Here is a 23,074-nt window from a genome sequence, read left to right as displayed (position 1 = left end):
AGAGAATATCAGTAAACTTATATATTTATGATTAATATATACTTATAACTATAGCTATTTACATATGTGGTATTATGGTTATGTATGTAGTACTATATACATAATAGTAATAATAGTAATAATAATAAGCATATGAATAAGAATAGGATTAGCTAAGTATTTATTATAATAATAACAGTAATAATAATAATAATAATAAAGATGTGTAAAGTAAATAACTATACAGCTATATCTATAACTTGCTGCTAAATATGCTGCTAAATAACTATATATACAGGTAAATAATTGTGCAGATATATACAGTATGTATGACAGTTGTGTACAGTGCAGGTGCAAATGATAAATAATAAATAATATGTCCAGTGTGTAGTCCGGGGTGTTAGCAGTGTAGTGTGGTGTTCAGTAAGTGTGGTGCCATGTATTATGGCAAAAGTTAAACATGGTTAGAAAATTTTTAAGGAGAGTGTCATCTGTCCATCAGCAGAAGATGAGGCATGAGTAGGTCATGCAGCATGACAAAGGAGCCTTTACATCCAATAATGCTGCAGCTAGATTTTCTCTTTTGCCCTTGGAAAAATATTTTATACTGGACACATGCAGTTCTGTCCAGTGAGGCCAAATTAATACCAAATGAAGAAACCTCTTGGTCCTTGAGGTGTCACAATACATTCACATAGGTTAAAAAAATATACATTTTTACTTTTCTTTGTCTGTATTCAGAACTTTTTTTTTTTTTACTGTATTCTTGTTTGCATTACAAATGACTCTTTAAGACCTTTTTCAGACTTTTTCAGGATCCTTTTAACTATATGTATAGATATTCAGTTTTTATTGGTAGATGTGAATAATTGAGAGGAAATAACACCTTTAGTTTTTTAATAGCATTGTAAAAACTTCCCAGTTTAACCAAAGTGAGTGGCACAGTATTTACAATTCACTGGTTATTGATTGCTTAATAAATCCTAGTTATTTTATATTTCTGTGTTTTCATATATATACATGTCTTTTTATTGTTGCTTCGATGCCGTGGATGAAGATCAGATACTCTGCTCCAACTTCCATTAGAAATGACAGTCAGTAATCAGAATATCATCTAATGGACTGTTGGGAGCAGCTGGGGCTGCATGATAAATACAGCCCGGTTATCGATGCCCCGGCAGGTGCATCCTGGGTAATAGCTGATGCTGTATCTCTGAGTCTGAGAGCCCTGGGGTGTCGTAACAACACACTCCCATTTTCATGACCCCTGGGCCTGCTGACAAGCCTGACACCTATTTCATAGCCACACCAGATAGCTCCTTTTTTTTTGTGAAAGCCCTTTCCTGTCATGTTTTACTGGTTTCTAAATTTTCTTCATCTAAGCCCTAACAGGGCCACATTAGCAAGGGGGAATAAATACTTACCTCCTAGCACAATGAAATGCTACCAATCTGATTCCAATTTATGCACAATTATGTCAGATGGATAAGCTTATCTTCAGATAGCACACAGGGCGGTATGTAAGCTTGGTGGACCTGAGACACGGGATTGATCTGGACGATAACTGCATGCTTGCATGTAATTGGACTAAAGAGTGCAGTGAGGATTATTTTTAATACTTTGAAAAACTGTGACGGAAAACATGTTTCAGGCTGTTGAGCTTGTGATTTGCTATGTGTTTCTTTGGGTATGTGTTTCTTTGGGTATGTGTTTCTTCGAGATTTTCCCTCCAAGGCTTAAAAAATACATAAAGAGGAACAAGTAAAGTTTGTGCTTTTTGGTTTTTTACCTTTCTTCCTTGTGCCTCTGAAAAATGAAAAGCTTCACACTGTAAAAATGCCTTTTACTGTTTTGACTCCCTCCTTTCCTTCCGTCTCCTTTTAAATTTGGGAGACACTATCAGGAAAAGCATTTCAAACATGGGTAAAAAAGATGGAAACAAAAATAATAAGATACATAGAAGCATTGTGTTACTATACAAAACTCACCGAGTTAAGGTTTTTATTCTATTTTTGTTTACAACCCCAAATCAGAAAAAGTTGGGACAGCATGAAAAATGCAAATAATAAAAAACACAGAGTTTGTTACATTTACTTTGACTTTTATTTGATTGCAGACAGGATGAACCTAAGGATATTTCATGTTTTGTCTGGTCAACTTCATTTCATTTATTAATGAACCTTCATTCCTGCATTTCAGGCCTGCAACACATTCCAAAAAAAGTTGGGACAGTAAAGCATTTACCACTTTGTAATGTTGCCATTCCTTTTCACCACACTTAAAAGATGTTTTGGCACTGAGGAGACCAAGTAATTTAGTGTTTCAGGTTTTATTTTGTCCCATTCTTCCTGCAAACACGTCTTAAGATGTACAACAGTACGGGGTTATTAATGTTGCATTTTCATTTTAACATTCTCCACACATTCTCTATTGGGGACAGGTCAGGACTGCAGGCAGGGCAGGCCAGTACCCGTACCCTCTATTTCTGCAGCCATGCCTTTGTAATGTGTGCAGCATGTGGTTTTGCACTGTCTTGTTGAAAAATGCATGAACATCCCTGGAAAATATGACGTCTTGAAGGCAGCATATGTTGCTCTAAGATCTCAATGTACTTTTCTGTATTAATGCTGCCATCACAGAAGTGTAAATTACCTAAAAGACCTGGAATGCTGATTTATCTGACCACAATACACATTTCCACTGTGTGATGGTCCATCCTAGATGCCTCAGAGCCCAGAAAAGTCGATGCCCTTGGCCTTTATGCGCTGAAATTCCTCCTGATTCCTTGATTGTTTAATTATATTATGGTACTGTAGAGGGAGAAATATGCAAATCCCCTCCAATCTTTCTTAGAGGTACGTTGTTTTTAAACATTTCAATAATTTTCTCACACATTTCTTGACAAACTGGAGATCCTCTGATCATCTTTGCTCATCAAAGACTCTTTTTGGATGCTGCTGTTGTACCAAACCATGATTACAATCACCTGTTGACATCACTTGTTTGGAATCACACCATTATTTAGTTTTTTTACCTCCTTACTAGCCCTAAATTGCCCCCATCCCAACTTTTTTTGGAATGTGTTGCAGGCCTGAAATGTCTGTTGCAGGAATGGAGGTATATTAACAAATGAAATGAAGTTGAGCAGAGAAAACATGAAATATCTCAGGTTCAAACTGTCTGCAATCAAATAAAAGTCAAAGCAAATGTAAGGAACACTGCATTTTTATTTTATTTGCTTTTTCCAGACTGTCCCAACTTTTTCTGATTTGTATTTTCGTCAATATTATCAGTATCATTCAGTACCCTTTAATGTTTGTTATTTTCTGTAACCCAACTTTTAAAAAGATCTCAATTTATTCTGGTCCACAAGCTGCCGGGCTCTCACCATAGCCGTCTGCCGGAAAGCCATATCCTTGAGGATATTTTGGCTTCTTGGCACTTTGAGTGGATTCGCGTGATGGTGGTAAGTGTAGTCCGTTTGTCACGTATATGGTTTCTGTGCTTCATTAAGTGTCGTCATTAAGCAGGGTTATGTGTCGCTTCGTTCCACCGTCGTCCACTCCGTCATCTTCCTGTCCTCAGTCGTCAGTCTAATCCCCTTGTCTTTAGACAGCCTGGTGTGGGAGTGTGGGTGATGTGTATTGCTAACATTAGCATAGGTGCCATGGTAGTTATGTTTTGTCAGACATAGTAGTCACAAGTGCTACAAATAGTTTGGTTAGTGTTAACAGTAGAACTGACCTTTCCTCACTTTACTCTGTGTCTTTTTCTGGTTCTTGCTCATGTCTGAGTCTTTTGGGATTCAGAGCGGGATGGTAGTAGCATGCCTTTCAAATAATGTGTATAAATAATTAATCTCAGAGAATTAATGATGATGTGCTAGTAAATGAAGCAAAACTTTGAACATCTTTCTATGATCGTTCCCAAGTTTTGTTGGGATATTTAAAAGAAAACATTGTTGGCACTATTTGACTGGTATTGCTGTTGCTGGGGTTACTATTTGTGCACATACACTGTCCGTTCTAAGTCTTTAATTGTTCTTTTTTAATAACATGTTATTATTCATAAACTGCTAGGAGATTTTTCACATTACCCAGCCAAAGGTATAGGAGCCCAGTATAAGGGAAAAATTGTACCCTGTACCCTAGTGGTTAAGGTAGTGGTCCAGTAATCAGAAGGTGGCCGGTTCAAGCCTCACCATTGTCAGGTTGCCACTGTTGGGCCCCTGAGCAAGGCCCCTAACCCTCAGTTGCTTAGATTGTATACTGTCACAACTGTAAGTTGCTTTGGATAAAAGCACCTGCTAAATGCTGTAAATGTAAATTGTCCTAAGCTAGTACTTGTGGTAAATTAGCTGAATCTTACACCAATTAACACTTTTAAGTAAATTGATTGATTTATAATTACTTTTAAATCATTTATATAATCTACCGCTGAAAAAAACTGGCACAGATTTCTCTGAAGGATATACACGCATTCATAATGGTGACCCATAGCCACTTAGGCACAAACAGACAATTTTTGTTTGTATTAAAATAAAAGAATAAGGAAACGAATTGTTTACTTACACATTTTAAACTAGTTGTGAAACTAACTAGGAACTATCTTTTTTTTGTCTCACCTTCTGATATGTACATCGATTTTGGTAAAAGAAAAGCAGTCTGCCCTGTAAGGAGCAGGATTGTTGCTTAGCTCACAGCAAAAAGAACAGAATCAATGACAAACAGGCAAGAAAGCCAGTTTTAGAAGCCCTTTAACCAGAGTTATAAATTAAGTAAATAAATTAATAGGACAGTGGTAGCCTACTGGGTAGAGCTTTGGGCTATCAACTGAAAGGTTGTGCCATGTAGCCAATGTTGGGCCCCTGAGCAAGGCCCTTAACCCTCTCTGACCCCAACCCTGTGCTCTGACCCCAACTTCCAAAAACAAGCTGGGATATGCGAAGAAAGAATCTTAGTTGTACTGTACACGTGTATATGTATTTATGACAAATAAAGGTGTTTTATTCTATTCTATAGAAGTATGAGAGGATCACTGATGTTTGGTAAACGTTTGTTAGAAATCTAGAACATACTGTTAATTTATCAGGTAGATCTAGGGAACAGATTGCTGGTACAAATTCTTCCTCTTATTAAAAAAAGCAGAGCATTGTCCCCATTACCGTATTGGTCTTGGTTTAGCCTGTTGGTGGCCAGCAGCATGATGCTCCTATATGACGGCATTGTTTTATTTGGAGATGGAGAGGACAGGAGCGAATCCAGGGCAGCGTCGGATGAAACTAATTGCCCACCATCCATCATTTCCTGACACCCTGAGACCTGGTGAGGTTAGGGCAAGGAGAGGAGGCATAGCTGGGTGAGGAGGGGGGTCGCTGCAGGGGCGAGGGGCATTGCGATGGGTCGTGAGAGGACTGGAGGGGTGGATAAGGTTGGGGAGAGGTGTCAGTGGAGGCGGGGAAACAGGGGCAACGTTCAACCCGACCTTGAGGCTGATGGAGTGGCTTGCCCGCTGGGTGTGGACGCCTGGGGAGTAATGGCGAAGGTGAACCTGGCTCTCCGGCGGCCCCATTAGAGCATAATGATGTTGTTTTAGTGGGGGAGTGGTGGAAAGCAGAGGTCGGACCCAAAATAAACTTTGTTCTCGCTCGTCGTCTCTCTTTTTGACATGTGTATACTGTGGTCTCACAGCGATGGACACAGTGTGGAGGAAATGATGCCATGGAGACAATCCAAACTCACATTCAGCCACTTTTACCTTGGCTTTGGTCTGCAAGCTAAGCACAGGGTTTGGGCTGTGGAGACTAAAGGAGAAACTCAGTTGCTAGATTTTTAAAGTATACTAAAGTATGTGGACACCTCCCAATTAGTTTGAGTATTTCAGCCACACTCATTGACTATTTACATTGACTGTTTCCTCTTCATATGTATCAATGGGCCACTATTATCCATAATAAGAAGTTGGACTCCTCTTGGCACACTGTGTGTGGATTACAGTTTATCATTACAGGGTACTTTATAAAACACATTGTAGACAAACTTTACTTACTATAGCTATTTTTCATGCAGTGGCCTACTTACACTTTTTTGGGGTACGTGATGGCCCAGATCACATCAGAGGTATGTACGGTCTGATCTCATCCTTGGATCAAACTTAATTGAGGATGCTGTTTCATCAAAACCACTTCTTGGGACTACTGGATGTTCTAGGCGACTACACCCACACTGAAAATAATGTTTAGACACTTACCATTACCCTTCATTCCATCACTTCCAACTTTTGTGTTACATATGCTGCACTTTTAACCTCTTGAGACCCTGCGGTCACATATGAGGACAATACATTTTGGCTTTGTTATGCCTTATTCCTTGACCTGCTAAACTTAGACCGATTGTCCCCATTAGTGGATATTTTTGTCTCCAATCCAGTGTCTTCAATTCACCTCACTTGCATGTCTTTGGACTGTGGGAGGAAACCAGAGCACCCGGGGGAAACCCACACGACAACATGCAAACTCCACAGAGAAAGGACCCGGACCGCCCCATCTCGGGATCGAACCCAGGACCTTCTTGCTGTGACAGTGTGCGACAGTGCTACCCACTGAGCCACCGTGCCGCCCAACTAATAAGGTTAAAAACAAAAGGAATAGAAAAAATGCATTGAAAAAATCAAAGCTCGGGTCTCAGGAGGTTAATACACCAGTTAGGCATAACATTATGACCACCTTCCTAATATTGTGTTGGTCCAGCTTTTGCTGCCAAAACAGCCCTGCCTCGCCGAGGCATGGAGTCTGACACCTTTCTATCAGAACCAGCATTAACTTCTTCAGCAATTTGAGCTACAGTAGCTCGTCTGTTGGATTAAACCACATGGGCCAGCCTTCGCTCCCCACGTGCATTAATGAGCCTTGGCCGCCCATGATCCTGTCACCGGTTTACCACTGTTTCTTCCTTGGACCACTTTTGATAGATAATGACCACTGCAGACCGGGAACACCCCACAAGAGCTGCAGTTTTGGAGATGCTCTGACCCAGTCATCTAACCATCACAATTTGGCCCTTGTCAAACTCACTCAAATCCTTACGCTTGCTCATTTTTCCTGCTTCTAACACATCAACTTTAAGGATAAAATGTTCACTTGCTGCCTAATATATCCCACCCACTGGTCAGTGAAGAGGTGAGGTCTGTCTTGAACTAAACCAAGATCACTTTTATATTTAATTTAAAATTTGTTTACTCTCATTTTTAGTATCAGTAGGCCCTTTTAAGTCAGGTACCTTGCAATGTTTCTTTTTTTATATATTTTTGGTGAGTGTTACTGTCACTGTCATCTTAGTTTATTGGGAAGGTTTGCAGCTAGATCTATAAAGATCTACTTTGACTGAAGTTTGTATTGTAAAATAGGCTACAAAGCGCACCTATTAAGTGGGTGTACCTGAAAAATTGCCCACTCAATATATATTCCCCCTCTGTACCCCAATAAATATATAGGCAGTGGTTAGAAATGCCAGCATCAATACAAACATCTGATGTGAACTTGTGCTGGCGAGTTGCCAGGATCACACAGCGAAATCTGTTTTTGGTTGCAGGTGACTGTTGTTGCAGCCTAATAGCACCTGCACTCCAGCTAAGATAAAGACCTTAACATCAGAAAATAACCACTTCATTTAAATCTTTGTTTTCTAATTTGATCTGTCTGCATATGGTTTTTATTTGTTTTGATACAAACTTAACCAAATGCAGAAAGATGCCAACTGTACAACCAAAAGCTAAGTTAGCTGCATAATTGGAATAAGCAGCACACATGTCTTCAGATTTATATAGTTGATATAAGATTACGCCTTGTTATAGTCACTCATCTAAAATATACTACCATTTAGAGATGTCAGAAGATGTATATCAGCCCTCCTATCAGATGTTATTTAAGAATTAAATGAAATATAATAATTAAGTATTTTCTTTTTTAATCACTGGCATTGTGCTGGTGTATGTTTACAATAATGCATTTCGTTTCAAAATTACGTTTAGTTTTAGTCCTTGTATTTGGTAACACTTTTGCTGTTTTTTGCTGGTCCAATTAGTCTTAAAGATTGATTGAAGTGAATTACATTTCATCTGAATAAGTAAAGATAAATAAGCCAATGAGTGCTCAACAGATGTAAGAGCTCATTCAAAAGTGTTTGAAATGCATTGTTTACTGAATTAACAATTAAATTCTTACTATTATTTAATATTATTTAATTTCACCGTCGTGAGCCAATCGGTGTCTGTGGGAGTATTAACACTGCTCTTGGTCCATGATTTGGAGATAGTCCCAACTCACGATATGAATATTAAGTGGTGATGTAGCTCATTCGGTTACATACTGCAGCTTTACTTACTGCTAGTCTTTGAGTTGGGTTACAGAATGATTAAACCATTAGGAACGCAATAATGATCCTTAATTTGCATCAGCTTTGATGTGTTACATAAACACCACCCTAAGAAATCCAGCGTGGTACCGTGATAGGATGCCACCTGTGCAACAATTCCAGTCGTGAAATTTCCTCGCTACTAAAAATTCCACAGTCAACTGTCAGTGGTATTATAACAAAGTGGAAGCGATTGGGAGCTACAGCAACTTAGCCAGTAGTAGTAGGCCACTTAAATGACAGAGCGGGGTCAGCAGATGCTGAGGCGCATAGTGCGCAAAGGTCGCATGCTTTTAATCGCTACAGACCTCCAAACTTCATGTGGCCTTCAGATTAGCTCAAGAACAGTGCATAGAGAGCTTCATGGAATGGGTTTCCATGGCCGAGCAGCTGCACCCAAGCCTTACATCACCAGAGATGCCAGGATCACACAGCGAAATCTGTTGTTATATAAACACCACCCTAAGATTCAAGTGTTGAAGGTGTGTTGTAACCATGGTATGAACTAAGTAAACTAATTTACTAAGATTTCCTTTTGTATATTTCCATTTCCATTTGTATTTTTCAGTTCTCTATACAAAAAATACCTTTTAAGTTGAGGGGGATAGAATATTTCTGATGGTCACTGTACATTCTATAATGAACTCCTTAATGTAAATAATTTTGACACAGTATGTAGCCGTTATTGGGATCAAACAAGCAGTCGAGGGAGTTCTCAGTTAGTACAAGTCTGACACACACACATCATATCTAATTATACTGCAATTTTAATTAACCTCCCAAAGTGGTTCTACACAAAGATTTCATTGACAGGCATTCCCCTGTACACCTCTTCCCACTTTACCATTCATAATGAATCACTGAACTACTTTTGGAAAGTTAATACTCTCACCCTATTTAAAAGAAGTTGTTTTTTCTTTTTATGGTTTCCTGATGAGAAGTGGGGCTGTGCCATGCTGTTGGATCTCGTTTTGGCTTTATTTGCCATAGAAGGTGTGGAGTTCCACTCCTGGGTCTCCTCTGAGACAGAACTCTCTGCTTTCAAGCGTCTGGGTCAACGTGCCTTTGGCTTGAAATGAGAGGAGACTTTGGAGAGGCACAAATAACACCTGCATCTGGGGAGCAGCTCAACCCGGGTGAAATGATTCCATTAAAATCTTGATCTCTTATCAGCTTTTTTTGTTTCCCTCACCTTCAATGCTGGGCAGATCAAAGAACCAGGTTTTCTTTTCCTTTGAACAAGCAGTGCACTGCTAGTGGGTGTGGATGAGATCCAGTTGGGGGTCTGTACTTTTACATTGCGGCTTGGGCTGTGGTGTAAATGAAGTTTGGCACCCCTGGGATACCATACACTGTGCGCCTCCATTGCTAACAAACACTCCAAAGTGCCCACCTTAGGCTGTGCCAGTTTCATCAAGACCACCTACCCTCCATGCTGGGATCCTATTGTGAGAAATCTGGGGGCCTCTGTAGCCATGGTGAGGTGTGAATAGCATAATCCTGGACTCTGGCTAAGATGGATGTGCCTATGCTTGTCATTATATGTTGGTAGTGCTGCTAGCCTTAAGGTGATTGATAACAGGTAGTTCTGAATTGATGTGTTTGTCTTTCACACCACTTAATTACAGTGTCATTGTTCCACGTTGTACCTGACAAAGTATTAACAAAGAAGTCATTGGTGAAGAATGATTTAAATTTTTCCTTTAGAGGAAAAATGTGACTACAAAGAAAATGGATTGCCATGATAAACTAAACCTCTTTCACACTTAAATCCTTAGATTTTGACAGGTTACAGTACTTTTACTATTAATGTTATGGATTGTTTTATCAGCTGCTCCTTTCTCCATCTATCAGCACTTTCTTGCAAGTGATTGGCTCATAAAATTTCCCAATTACTTTACATTTATTTTATAACTTTTTTTCCAATTTATATGCTATGTATTAAATGGCCGGCCACAGTACTGAGTTGGCTTTGAGTAGAACTTACCACAACATAAATTTTACCACATATTACTGTACTGAAAAAAAATTAAAAAAACATATTAACTTAAAATCCACTAATAATGCAGGACTAGGGCAGTTATTTGGGCAGTCATCAAGCAAATCATTGGGAAGACCCCATCTGTACTAGCTTAGACACTGATCAGCCATAACATTAAAACCACCTCCTTGTTTCTACACTCACTGTCCATTTTATCAGCTCCACTTACCATATAGAAGCACTTTGAGGTTTTACAATTACTGACTGTAGTCCATCTGTTTCTCTACATACTCTTTAAGCCTGCTTTCACCCTGTTCTTCAATGGTCAGGACCCCCACAGGACCACCACAGAGCAGGTATTATTAGGTGGTGGATCATTCTCAGCACTGCAGTGACAATGACATGGTGGTGGTGTGTTAGTGTGTGTTGTGCTGGTATGAGTGGTATGAGTACCATGTCCACTCACCCTCCACTCTGTTAGACACTCCTACCTAGTTGGTTCACCTTGTAGATGTAAAGTCAGAGACGATCGCTCATCTATTGCTGCTGTTTGAGTTGGTCATCTTCTAGACCTTCAGTTGTCATAGAGCGCTGCCTACGGGGCGCTGTTTGCTGGATGTTTTTGGTTGGTGGACTATTCTCAGTCCAGCAGTGACAGTGAGGTGTTTAAAAACTCCATCGTCATTAATGTGTTTGATCCACTCATACCAGCACAACACACACTAACACACCACCACCATGTCAGTGTCACTGCAGCATGAAAGGGGGCTAACAAAGCATGCAGAGAAATAGATGGACTTCAGTCAGTAATTGTAGAACTACAAAGTGGAGCTGATAAAATGGACAGTGAGTGAAGAAACAAGGAGGTGGTTTTAATGTTATGGCTGATCGTGTATACACATAATAAAATGTTTGGTTTTACAATGCTAGGTAAATACAAACTGTCTGGTCAGAAATAGCTATATGGGTTTGAATAAGCAAAAACCTTTGATTTGATAACTACTTCAGTGAGTAATATTTCTCACCTTGCAACAATTCTTTTAACCTTAAGTGAACAGTGAGTACCTTCCTGTTTGTATTCATTTTATTTCTAAGTCACAAGTAATCTCTACTAAGTAGACAAGCCATCTGTCGAATATATCATTAACAATGTCTTTTTAAACATGTGATTCCAGCAGCAGCTGTATGTAACTGTTCTTCCCAGCATCTCTGTATGTATTTAAATGGTAAGGTAAGGTGGAGGAATAGCTGTGTGCAGTAGTTTCCCACAGTGCAGCTCCATCAAAGGACCTAAGGACCAGCTGGTAGGCACTCTGCAGCAGGTTGCTCATGCAAACACATGTGTGTGAGTTTGTAAGAGAGATCTATGTGAAGAAGCAGTGAAAACAAGCCTCTCTACAGGCTAGTGTTATTACAACCTCCTGCCTCCTTCAGTCCACGTTTGAAGGCAGGAAATCAGAGTGAGCTCACAGTTCAGAGGCCATGTGGCAATGGTTAGGGCTGATGGACCCATGACCTGCACCTCTACACACACTCGCACACACATCCGTCTCTAAAACTCGTCTTGAACGCTGATTCCAATACAATGGTGCATGTGGGCTGCTTTTGTTTCAATTGATAACACAATCCAGATGGCTAAGAAGAAAAGAAAGAAATACTGTATTATTTGCAAAGAAAAATAACCCTGGGACAGTGTCTAGTTATATCTATTTTTCTTGTGCTGGCTTTCTGGGAGGCAGTGTGGCTTTCTAGGCCATATTTGAGGTCATTTTTCAAATGTGGGATCATAAAGGATGAAAGAGAAAGGGCCCAGGATGAGAGATTGTTTGAGTATGTGCATAGCAAAAACATGGATTTGATTCTGTAAAACCCAATCTTAACTTAATAAGGTGATGCACACTATCTGTATCAGGGCCAATACTGGCTTAAAAACATTGTTTTGTATTGGATCAGATTTGTGAATGTTTTAAATCAGATTTTTAAACATATTTTAATATATGCCTGTAAGGATTTTAACTTTAATCAGAATTTAATGCAAATGAGCTACGGAGTTGTAAATACTTAGATAATTCTGAAAGGCCCATTTTAATGATGGAAATTATCTGTGCGCATGCTCTCAAGTTGTAGCACTTTTTGGGCTTGACATTTTTAGTGGGGCCTTTGCTAACAGGACAAGATATATAAATTATTATATAGAAACTGGTCAGGCAGATTTCCTTTCATGGTATTGACAGCATCATAAAGTTTTACTTAAATATGTGGATAATTTATACAGTTGGGTTGTGCAGTGGTAAATAACGCTAGCCCACTACCACTGGGATCCAGTGTTCGAATTCCCAGCAGTGCTATCAGTCGGACGAACATCTGCATTCAAACACGATTGTCTTTGATTGTCTTGGGTATTACTGCATTGCACCCAGTGATTCCTGGAAAACTGAACCCATCATAACCGTGACCAGAAGAAAGCAGTGCTGTATGTATGTTGGGTTTTTATGAGTTACTTACAGAGATACACCTGTGTTTTGGGAAAGTGCCTCATCCTTACTGTATCTTTATTGTATGTTACTTCACTTTGAAGGGCGGCACGGTGGCTTAGTGGGTAGCACTGTCACCTCACAGCAAGAACGTCCTGGGTTCGATCCCCAGGTGGGGCGGTCCGGGTCTTTTCTGTGTGGAGTTTGCATGTTTTCCCTGTGTTCGCGTGGGTTTACTCCAGGAGCTCCGGTTTCCTCCCACAGTCCAAAGACATGCAAGTGAGGTGAATTGGAGATACTAAATTGTCCATGACTGTGTTTGATATAACCATGTGTACTGATGAATCTTGTGTAATGAGTAAACACTGTTCCTGTCATGAATGTAACCAAAGTGTAAAACATGATGTTAAAATCCTAATAAACAAGCAAACTTCACTCTGAAAACTAAATACTAGAAATCAATATCAGGTATTTTGAATATTAATTTTGGATTAAAAGAAAATATATAAATGTACACAGATAATTAGCATAAAATATATGCAAGGTCAGTATGATTGTATTTATTTTCTTTGTATGTAGCCTGAATATATGCTTTTTAGAACTAAAATAAAAATCTTCAGTATAGAAATATTACCCACTTTTGTCTCTGGCCTGGTTTGCACAGCAGTATTTGATCTCGAGGCTTAGGGCCAGCTCTAAGATGGCATTATTTAGTATGACAGTGACATGTCAATTGATCTTCATGAGGAGTATGGCCTCTGTAGTGGTGCCAGGCTAATGCTGGGCAGGACTGCTGAGTGCCTGTCTGCTTGCATGGCACGCACCTGCTTCCTGGCTCAGGAAACACCTCAACAGTCCAAATATTGGTGGGATTTTTGTGTTTTTTGTGTATTTTATTTGAGGGACAAAATTAGACTAAACTGAAGTATAGGGCAAATATGGTTTGATTTTTATGCCAAAGGACCAGGCTGTCTATCGTTGGTAAAATATACTAAACCTTTGTTCTCAATCACTGTTAAAGAAGAACTTAACTATGATGTTTATAACAATAACAAAGCCACAGAAAGTTAGTTATAGCCTGTTTACAGATTAGATTGCAGAAATTATTCGGGCATTTGGTGGCACAGCAATAAAATATAATAGCCAACTACTGCTGAGATCTGGGGATGCAGGGTTCCAATCTCAGCAATGATCTGCATGATCAGGTGTCTGCATGGACATGATTGGCTAATGTCTGGATGGGTGGGGGTAGTGGTGGTGGCTGAAACAGCCTAGCCATTGAGAGGCACACTTGTCAGTGTGCTCTTACTGTCAGTCCCAAGCACGGATAGAAATAGGAGAGTTGTGTCAGGAAGGGCATCCGGTGTAAAAACTGTACCAAGTCTGGACCAGATTTGCTGTGACGACCCATAAATATATATACAGATTCAGATTGGTGGCCCAACAACTCACAGAGACTTTTCCTTTAATTTGTCAGCAGTCTGTAAGTTTAGGAAACCTGAATATGTGAAAGTTGCATTTCATGGACAGTGTAGAACATGTAGCAGTGTAAACAGTCACACTGTAATTCAGACCAATCCACCCCATTAAGAAAAATAATGTGTTACTTTATGAAGATTAGACTTGTATTGCTTGTAATATAAAGTATCCAAGCATGTGTCTCACACACTGGAACAGCGTTTTTTGTGTTTGTCTTCTTGATCACTGCATTCTGTTTTACCTCCTCCTGTCAGCCCAAGTGTTGCATGATCATCCTTCCTTTTTACTAAAAAATGAGATTTTTGTGCCAGCAATAAACTGGGGTGCCAGTGAACAGTTTTTAAAATTCTCCTCAACCATCAAATCCTAAAACGGTTCCACTTTTTATCCTTGAGGTAATTGTGCTGATGAGGAAGATGATGACTGGAGTGATGTCATCATATTTCATTTCTAGCGTAGATTGCCTAAACAAAAGATTAGGGGTGAGCAAGTTTAATACATTCATTCAGTGAAATGTCAGCTGGAGAACTGGAAGTAGGTGGAGAAACAGAAAGAGAGCTCTCCTGGCCTTTAAAGGTTTCTGTACTGTTTTAGTTAAATGCATCTGCTCATCCTCCATTTCTCTCTGTCTTTGGCAGGACTCGGAAAGAAAAGGCTTCATGAACAAGCTGTATGCCATTCAGGACGTCTGCATCAGTGTGCAAAGTGCACTGGATGAAGTAGCTTCCTACGGTGAAAGAATAAAAAAGTGAGGCACTAAAATCTTTTCCTGATGCCGGCAATTTTCATAATTACAAACATCCTTTCCAGTTTGTGAAGGTTACATAATATGCACATGTGATTTAGTCATTGCCTGTTCTTATTTTTAACTCAATAACTCAAGGCAATACGCTTTGTGCTGAAGTTTAATCCGTTTGTTGGTATCAGTAATTAATCCTGTACTTGGTTGTGAATTTTATAACGTACCTCAACATGGTCACACTTATCTATTACTTGAGACTTTAGATTAAGATTAAGATTTTACTTTGACTTTGCTAATGAGACGTGGACTTTGACCTATAGTTGTTTAAAAATCTCCTTGCATTTGAGGATTTGAGGGTACGAGACTTTTTCTGGAGGAAAATGAAAAGACTTAACTAGTACTTCAATTTATGGTAAGGTGGTAAGGTGACTGACTTTTAAGTACAAGTGACTTAAGGCTTGTCTAGAACTTAAGGGAAGTGACTTCCGAATAATTTTCTTTTTAATTTGACAGCAAGTGGCTTAAGATGTCACTTTTTTCTATTTATTTATGCATTTTCTCCCATTTTCTTCCAATTTAGTGTAGTCAATTTGTCTTCCGCTGCTGGGGGATCCCTGAATGCAGTCGAGGTGGGCATATTGCCGCCCATGCCTTCCCCGACCCGCACACAGCCCCCAGCTGAACCCTTTTTCACCCATGCATTCTGCACAGACACCTCTCTGTCTGCTAATCAGGGTCCTTACACAGCGTTTGAAGACTCCACCCACATAGTCCGGTCATCCCACCCTAGCAGAAACGTGCTGCTCGGCACTGCCAATTATGCCCGCTAGATGGCGCCCAGCCGACCGGTGGCAATGCCGAGTTTCAAACCGAGGAGTTCAGAATCTCTGCGCTGGTGTGCTAGCGGAATATCCCGCTGCGCCACCTGGGTGGTAAGAAGTCACTTTAACATAAAAGTAAGATAACATTGACCAATTACAGAGATTAAGAAGAACTTGGTTTTTTTTAGGTGAAACAGGATGGGTGTGTCCAAGTCCAAACTACAGATAGGACTTGGACTTTTGAGTTAGTGACTTAGGATTTGGTTTTGACTTGAAATTAAGTGGCTTGATAACAACCCTGGTATTTTTCACACACTGCAGATATCACAGTGTGGTAACAAAACTGATTTAGTGCTCATGTTTGTTTTTCAGTACCTTCAACTGGACTGTGCCTTTTCTCAGCTGGCTTGCCATAGTGGCACTATGTGTGGCCACACTTATAGTTTACTTCATTCCTCTCAGATACATCATTCTGGCCTGGGGTAAGTAAAGACTTAATCCATATACACTGTGCTATAAATTGCCTTAACTATAAAAATACAGTGAATCGTGTTATGTAAAATAAAAGTATTTCAATACAGTTGCAATAGGGATATGTCAGTCGGCTGCCACCAAAGCAGCGGGGGTGCCACTGAAGTGCCAGACTTGAACCATCAGCCTCATAGCTAATGGTCTCTGTGCTCCTTTGTTCGATGTTTTAAACTTGAGCAGCAGCTCTCGAAGGCCAGAGAGCAGTGCACTCGTGGGCCTAATGGCAGCCGATCTTTACTTAGAAAATGGGATTTCAGAGAGCCTTTTGATCCTGTGTAGCAAGAGCAGCATGGATCCTCTTTGCTCACACTGCTAGAGTGCACTTGTCCCTTCTCGATGAGGTGTAATGTTGCTGTGTCGTGCCAACTTTTCAGGGGTAAATAAATTCACCAAGAAGCTGAGAGACCCGTACACCATCGACAACAACGAGCTACTGGACTTCCTCTCCCGAGTGCCCTCTGATGTGCAAGTGGTAGGTGGACCTCCTATTTTCTCATCCACCACTTTATCAGTACATGTGTCTGTACGTTGATCCATCAGTCTTACACTAGGCTTGAGTGGGATTACACGGTACAGATTTATAAGTGGAACGGAGTGGCCAGTCACTTTTCCCACCACATCTTTTCCACCCATCCCTGCTTTTATCTTGGTCAACTATCAAAATGCAATTTTCTTTCTGAGGTCAGCTTTAAAGCATGTTATTTGACCAGTACTCCCCAAGAACAGTGCTCTTCCCGAGTTTTGGGGAGTTTCAGGAAGCTGCACTGTTTCTCTGATGTTATTATTTACACCAATCAGCCATAACATTAAAACCACCTCCTTGTTTCTGCTCTCACTGTCCATTTGATCAGCTCCACTTACCATATAGAAGCACTTTGTAGTTCTACAATTACTGACTGTAGTCCTCTGTTTCTCTGCATACTTTGTTTGCCCCCTTTCATGCTGTTCTTCAATGGTCAGGACTTTTCCAGGACCACTACGGAGCAGGCATTATTTAGGTGGTGGATCATTCTCAGAACTGCAGTGACACTGACATGGTGGTGGTGTGTTAGTGTGCTGGTATGAGTGGATAAGACACAGCAGCGCTGATGGAGTTTTTAAACACCTCACTGTCACTGCTGGACTGAGAATAGTCCACCAACCAAAAATATCCAGCCAACAGCGCCCTGTGGGCAGCATCCTGTGACCACTAATGAAGGTCTAGAAGATGACCAACTCAAACAGCAGCAATAGATGAGCGATCGTCTCTGACTTTACATCTACAAGGTGGAACAACTAGGTAGGAGTGATCAGTGAGTGGACATAGTATTTAGGAACTCCATCAGCATTGCTGTGTCTTATTCACTCATACCAGCACAACACACACTAACACATCACCACCATGTCAGTGTCACTGCAGTGCTGAGAATGATCCACCACCTAAATAATTCCTGCTCCTGGGAGGTGGTCCTGGGAGACTCCTGACCATTAAAGAACAGGGTGAAAGCAGGTTAAAAAAGTATGCAGAAAAACAGTTGGACTACAGTCAGTAATTGTAGAACTACAAAGTGATTCTATATGGTAAGTGGAGCTGATAAAATGGACAGTGAGTGTAGAAACAAGGAGGTGGTTTTAATGTTATGGCTGATCAGTGTATATGATATACCATTAAGTGACATTTCCCGAATCATTGAATTAATGTATTACCATTGTTTTGCACAATGTGCATCTTATTACCTCAGAACACTCCAACATCTAGGGGTTAAGTGCCAGTTAAACTTAATACTGTACGTGCCATGTTTTTCCAGTTAAACTTTATGCTAATTGATTAAATGTATTTATATAGTGCACTGCGGATTAGGCTTAATGGGCTATGTAATCTGGATGTCTGGTGCATGCAGATCTAATATAAATCAGCGAAATCTGCAACAGACATTATACACAGATTTACTGACTTGTTGCTATGTATTAACTCGCCATGCTTTGTTATTCTAAGCCATTAAAGCAGTAATGCTGTCCCACTCTGCCCCTATATTAACTGTGTGATCTGCGTCACGATGGCTGCTTCACTGTACCTTCTATAAACACCAGTGCCGTGTTAAGAAAGGTGCCAGTGTTTAACTTCAATTAAGGCTTGTGCTAATAAAAGGTTCTGCTTGTTATCCGGTTTCCTCTGTGTTAGCTAAGCCCCATGTTGCTTACTATCGGGGCAAAGTGGGGCTCTGATCCAGGACCAAGCATTTGCCTTTGATGGACCCTGGGTGGCAGGTTGTCTTTGATCTTTATGGGGTCATAATCTCTAGCCTATGCCTGGTTTTTTCTTGGCCTGGCCCAAACTGAGCTTGGTGATCCCATAGGTTCATGCGATCTGAACACCTGCAGCCCAGAAGGTTCCGGCAGGTAGGAAAGCTCTAAGGAGGTGCTGGCTAATGAGGCAGGGTTGGAGCGTACCTCAGAGGACTGAACCTCATGGGTAATCTGTGCAAGGCTGTTGCACCTTGACTTCAGGCTAGTGCATAAAAAACTGTGTTGCACTGTTCCACTCAGGAATGTTCCGCTCTGCATCCATCTTCACCTCACCTCTGTTTTCTGGGTCACCAGTGCCCAAGGGGGACACCACTCTGTGCTGCTATGGGATATCAATGACTTAAATTAAGCGCTCCAGAATCAGGGTGTGTCCTGCGGGCACCCACATGCTCAAATGTTTCACAGGGATGACAAATGAAGCACCATTTTTAAGGTCTCAGCGTGACCCGAACCTTGCTTACTGTCCCATAATGGCAGCCCTAGAGCTAACACATCTTTACAGATCATTTAAACCTGCCTCCAAACAATATTACAATGTTAGAAAGGGCATCATCAGGCAGTCCTTCAGTACCTGGTGTGTTTGTGGGATTTGAAATTACCTCAGCTTTCGTTTATGGGTATTTCACCCCCTGATGACAAAAGCTTAGCTTAAACTGTATAGCTGTTGCCACCCTGGGAAGAAAACACGTTTGAAATGTACAGTTCCCGAAGCTCCAGGGATAGAAATATATTCAGTCATAACGTACACTTGTTCTGTTGCACCGCTGGAGTCCTATACTTGTGCCTGCAGTGCATCTCTACCTACTTAAATATACATTCTAATTTTATGCATTTTCTTTTGATTCAGTACACCTAGAGAGCAGCATTACCTCATACATATACTCCCTCGGTGTATGGTTTTGATTTTACGCCTGAGTAAGCTAGCTCTCTGATCCAAGGGAATCTTTTATGTTCCTTAAATGAGGCCAGATCTCATTGTCGACTTAAGTATGCTCAACCTGGTATTAGAGACATGCCCTATCACAAGAATGTTTTATGATACCATTAGTCAGTGAAAGCAGGGAATGTGAAGCGGGATGCTAACAATTAGCACACAGAGGGTGCCGTTACAGCCGGCGCAAACGGAGAGATTTAAATGTAGCTACACGACCATACATGGCAATTCAACACCAAGTGGATTCATAATCAAGGAGCTACAAAAAGATTATTTAACTTCATGTGTTCATAAGAATCATGTGGTCATAAGATAATATAATCAAAGATGAGTGAACTTTACATGTACATTTATATATTTATTAGGATTTTAACGTCATGTTTTACACACTTTGGTTACATTCATGAAAGGACAGATTTTAATGTTGAACACAGTCATGGACAATTTTGTATCTCCAATTCACCTCACTTGCACGTCTTTGGACTGTGGGATGAAACCAGAGCTCCTGGAAGAAACCCACACAGACACGGGGAGAACATGAAACCTCCACACAGAAAAGACCCGTACCTCTCCGCCTGGGGATCAAATTCAGGACCTTCTTGCTGTGAGGCGACAGTGCTACAAATCGAGCCTCCAACATTACATATACGAGAGTTCCACACTTTTTTAACTCTTCTTATTAAGAATTTCATAAACAAATGACATCACTTTTCCCAGCACCATACCAACTTTTTAATGCCATCAGCAAAAAATGTTATTGGTTGAGCATGTAGCCACTGATGCACCGCTGTTTTAACATCATCTTCTTCAATAAATCTTCTTCCCCTTAAAGCTTCTTTGAGCATCCAAAAATGTGGAAATCAGATGCCACTAAATCCGGACCATAAGCTCTCTCTCAGTCTCTCAGACACGATCGATTACTACTCCTCCCACCCTCACCGTTTCCAACCAAAATATAAAAGTGTGGAAGCTTTTTAAAAACCCTTGTACAAACCAGAAAAGTTGGGACATTTTGTAAAATAAATATAAAGAAGAATCTGTGATTTGTTAATTCTTTTAGAGATGACTTTTAATTTTTGGACTGATCAGTTGATTATATTTTGTAAATGTTAACAAATTTAGAATTTGATGCTCAAAAAAGTTGGGACAGGGCAAAATGAGAGGAAAGTTTATAGAATTTGATAGAAAGTTAAGCAGTTATAAAACATTCCACAATAAGCAGGTGCATTGGTAACAAATTGGGGTATCTTTGCCAGCAAAGCTGAGTAGTGGCTCATCATTTCAGATCAAACTTTGTGAGAGAATTGATAAAAAACCTCTCTCAGTGCAAGTTTGTTATGAGTTATTGATATGTTTAGTCTGCTCCTTCATTTGTTTAGTCTGCTTCATTATTTGTTTGGCAAGTCAAGTCCGTAGACAAAGTAACAAAGTAAAGCCCGCTCTTTTTATTATGAAGTGTGCTAAAACTGCCACTATGTACTAAATATCCTCTAGGACAGGGGTGGGCAATTAAATTTTGCAAGGGGCCACGTGAACTGGAACTGGGACTGTTGTGGCAGGCCAGACCAATAGGCTGAACTTAATTCCACTCAACTTATTTTAACTCACGATGCACTTTCACCACAGCAGCACGCGAACAGTTCACAAACTGCGTAGTTTCAAAAACACTGCCACTCTTGGCCCGAAAGCCAATAATCGTCCCTAGTTTGCAACTCCGACAAATCGCCCCTTTTACCCATGTAAGCTATGAGGAATATATGCGCAGACAGCCTATCTCACACCTTATATACCCACCAAACCAGCTCACGAAATGTGACTTCCTTCATTTTCTCCCTTTTTTTTACCGATTTGGCATAGCCGCTGCTGGGGATCTCGATTGCATTCGAGGAGGGTATAATTGCCTGCTCCACACCTCTTTCGACCCATGCGCAGTCCCTCAATCCCTTTTTATTCTCCCGTGCCTTGGTGGATTCTCACATTAGGTTTATCCACTTCTGCACAGGTGCCTAGGTCTGCTAACCAGGGTCCTTGCACACCGTTTGAAGACGCCACCCACTTTAGTCCGGTCTTTTTCCCACACAGCAGACTCGGTGGTCAATTTTGTCTGCTGCAGGCACTGCCAATTGTGCCCACTAGATGCCACCCAGTCGACCGGTAACGGAGTTATTTCTAATTAACACTGACCTCATGTGGGCATTAAGGTCATTGATTTTATCTTATCGTACTTCATAGCAACACTACTCTCAATACTTTTAAACTAAGCCTGCTTGTTTAGACACACGACTACATATTGTGGACATTTGTGCATTTCTGATTCTGCAGGGTAGAAAACATTGTAGCACTGTGTTAAAGTTCTTTTGAAAAAGTATGTTTAGGGTCTTTTGTTAGCTGTGAAAATCAGAGGTAAAACTCTGAGGCACCGGGGATGTACCTTTAAAGTTTAAACAAGCAATTACCTAAAATACATCTTATCACTACAGAAACTTATTGGAAAAGTTTTCTCTTTGCCTTTTTCCCCGCGCGCGCCTGCTTTTACCTTGACATGCTTTTTTTTCTCTCGGTACACATGTAGGCAGTACTCTGTCATCTGTAATGTCTGCAATTTTTTGGAGAGTGTTTAATAGCCCTAATGCTAGGTTAGGTGTCACAGGAGATGAAGCAAAAAAGTTTCTGTCTGTCTTTTTCTGTATAAACGGCATAGCATAGTATCATTAAAATGTTCCACTTTCATTTACTTATTCATATTCGCCTGCCGCCTGTGCAGCTTTAAATCCCGATCCTTGCTTAGCGGCAGGATGGCGGTGCGCGCTCCGCATCGGAGGGTCTCGTGACGGCAGCTGAGATGGCACTGAACGAAGCGCTCACGTACACCGCGCCCCCTCTGTACTCTCACACTTCAAAGTCTGTATTTGTAGTCATGCTGTCAGCATGGGGGAGCGGAGCAGCTTTAGAGCAGCTCCAGGTCTTTACCCACCCTCTCCCATGGATGTTTGCTTTGTGCCAGCCACTTTCTCCAAATTGCTGTCTTACCACAGTCATTTACCCCTTTCCTTGCTAAAATGTATTTTCTTTATAGCCTGTTCTTGTCCTTTATTTTAATGTTTGCCGGTTGCTTTAGCGAGCAGGTTATATCTGGCGGGACAGCAATCCATCATAAAAACGGTGAATGCATGTTTCTCCAATTAAGATGGCAGAACTGTCACCCGTTAACCGTAATGGAACTTGCAACATGCGAAGCATCTCTGTGACATTCACCCTCTAAATGACTTTTTTTGATGGAATTTTATTGTTGTTTTCTCACCCACCCTCTTCTTTTCTTTTATCAGGTTCACAAACTTTGATCTGTATCTCATCACCTTGACATGCAAAACTTTTTAGCACAGTTCAGAAAGGTTTCCAAAGTCAGCTCTAGCTATGTGAGATTTAGATCCAAAAT

At 40.6% G+C, this 23,074-nt stretch overlaps 1 protein-coding gene across 1 annotated transcript in view; it reads left to right on the top strand.

Moving 5' to 3' along the window:
- LOC134335229 (multiple C2 and transmembrane domain-containing protein 1-like) overlaps window positions 1-23,074 on the top strand; it is a 164,072-nt gene that overhangs the window by 136,629 nt on the left and 4,369 nt on the right. The window contains exons 17-20 of the mRNA XM_063017727.1: window positions 3,353-3,445; window positions 14,963-15,072; window positions 16,260-16,369; window positions 16,793-16,890. Coding sequence (XP_062873797.1) covers window positions 3,353-3,445; window positions 14,963-15,072; window positions 16,260-16,369; window positions 16,793-16,890 — 411 coding nt within the window. The remainder of the gene's footprint in view (window positions 1-3,352; window positions 3,446-14,962; window positions 15,073-16,259; window positions 16,370-16,792; window positions 16,891-23,074) is intronic.

Source organism: Trichomycterus rosablanca, chromosome 21 (assembly GCF_030014385.1).
Source record: "Trichomycterus rosablanca isolate fTriRos1 chromosome 21, fTriRos1.hap1, whole genome shotgun sequence".
In the NCBI taxonomy this organism is placed as follows: Eukaryota; Metazoa; Chordata; class Actinopteri; order Siluriformes; family Trichomycteridae; genus Trichomycterus; species Trichomycterus rosablanca.
The sequence above is the reverse complement of the archived record's forward strand: the minus strand, read 5'-3'. Positions and strand labels throughout refer to the sequence as shown.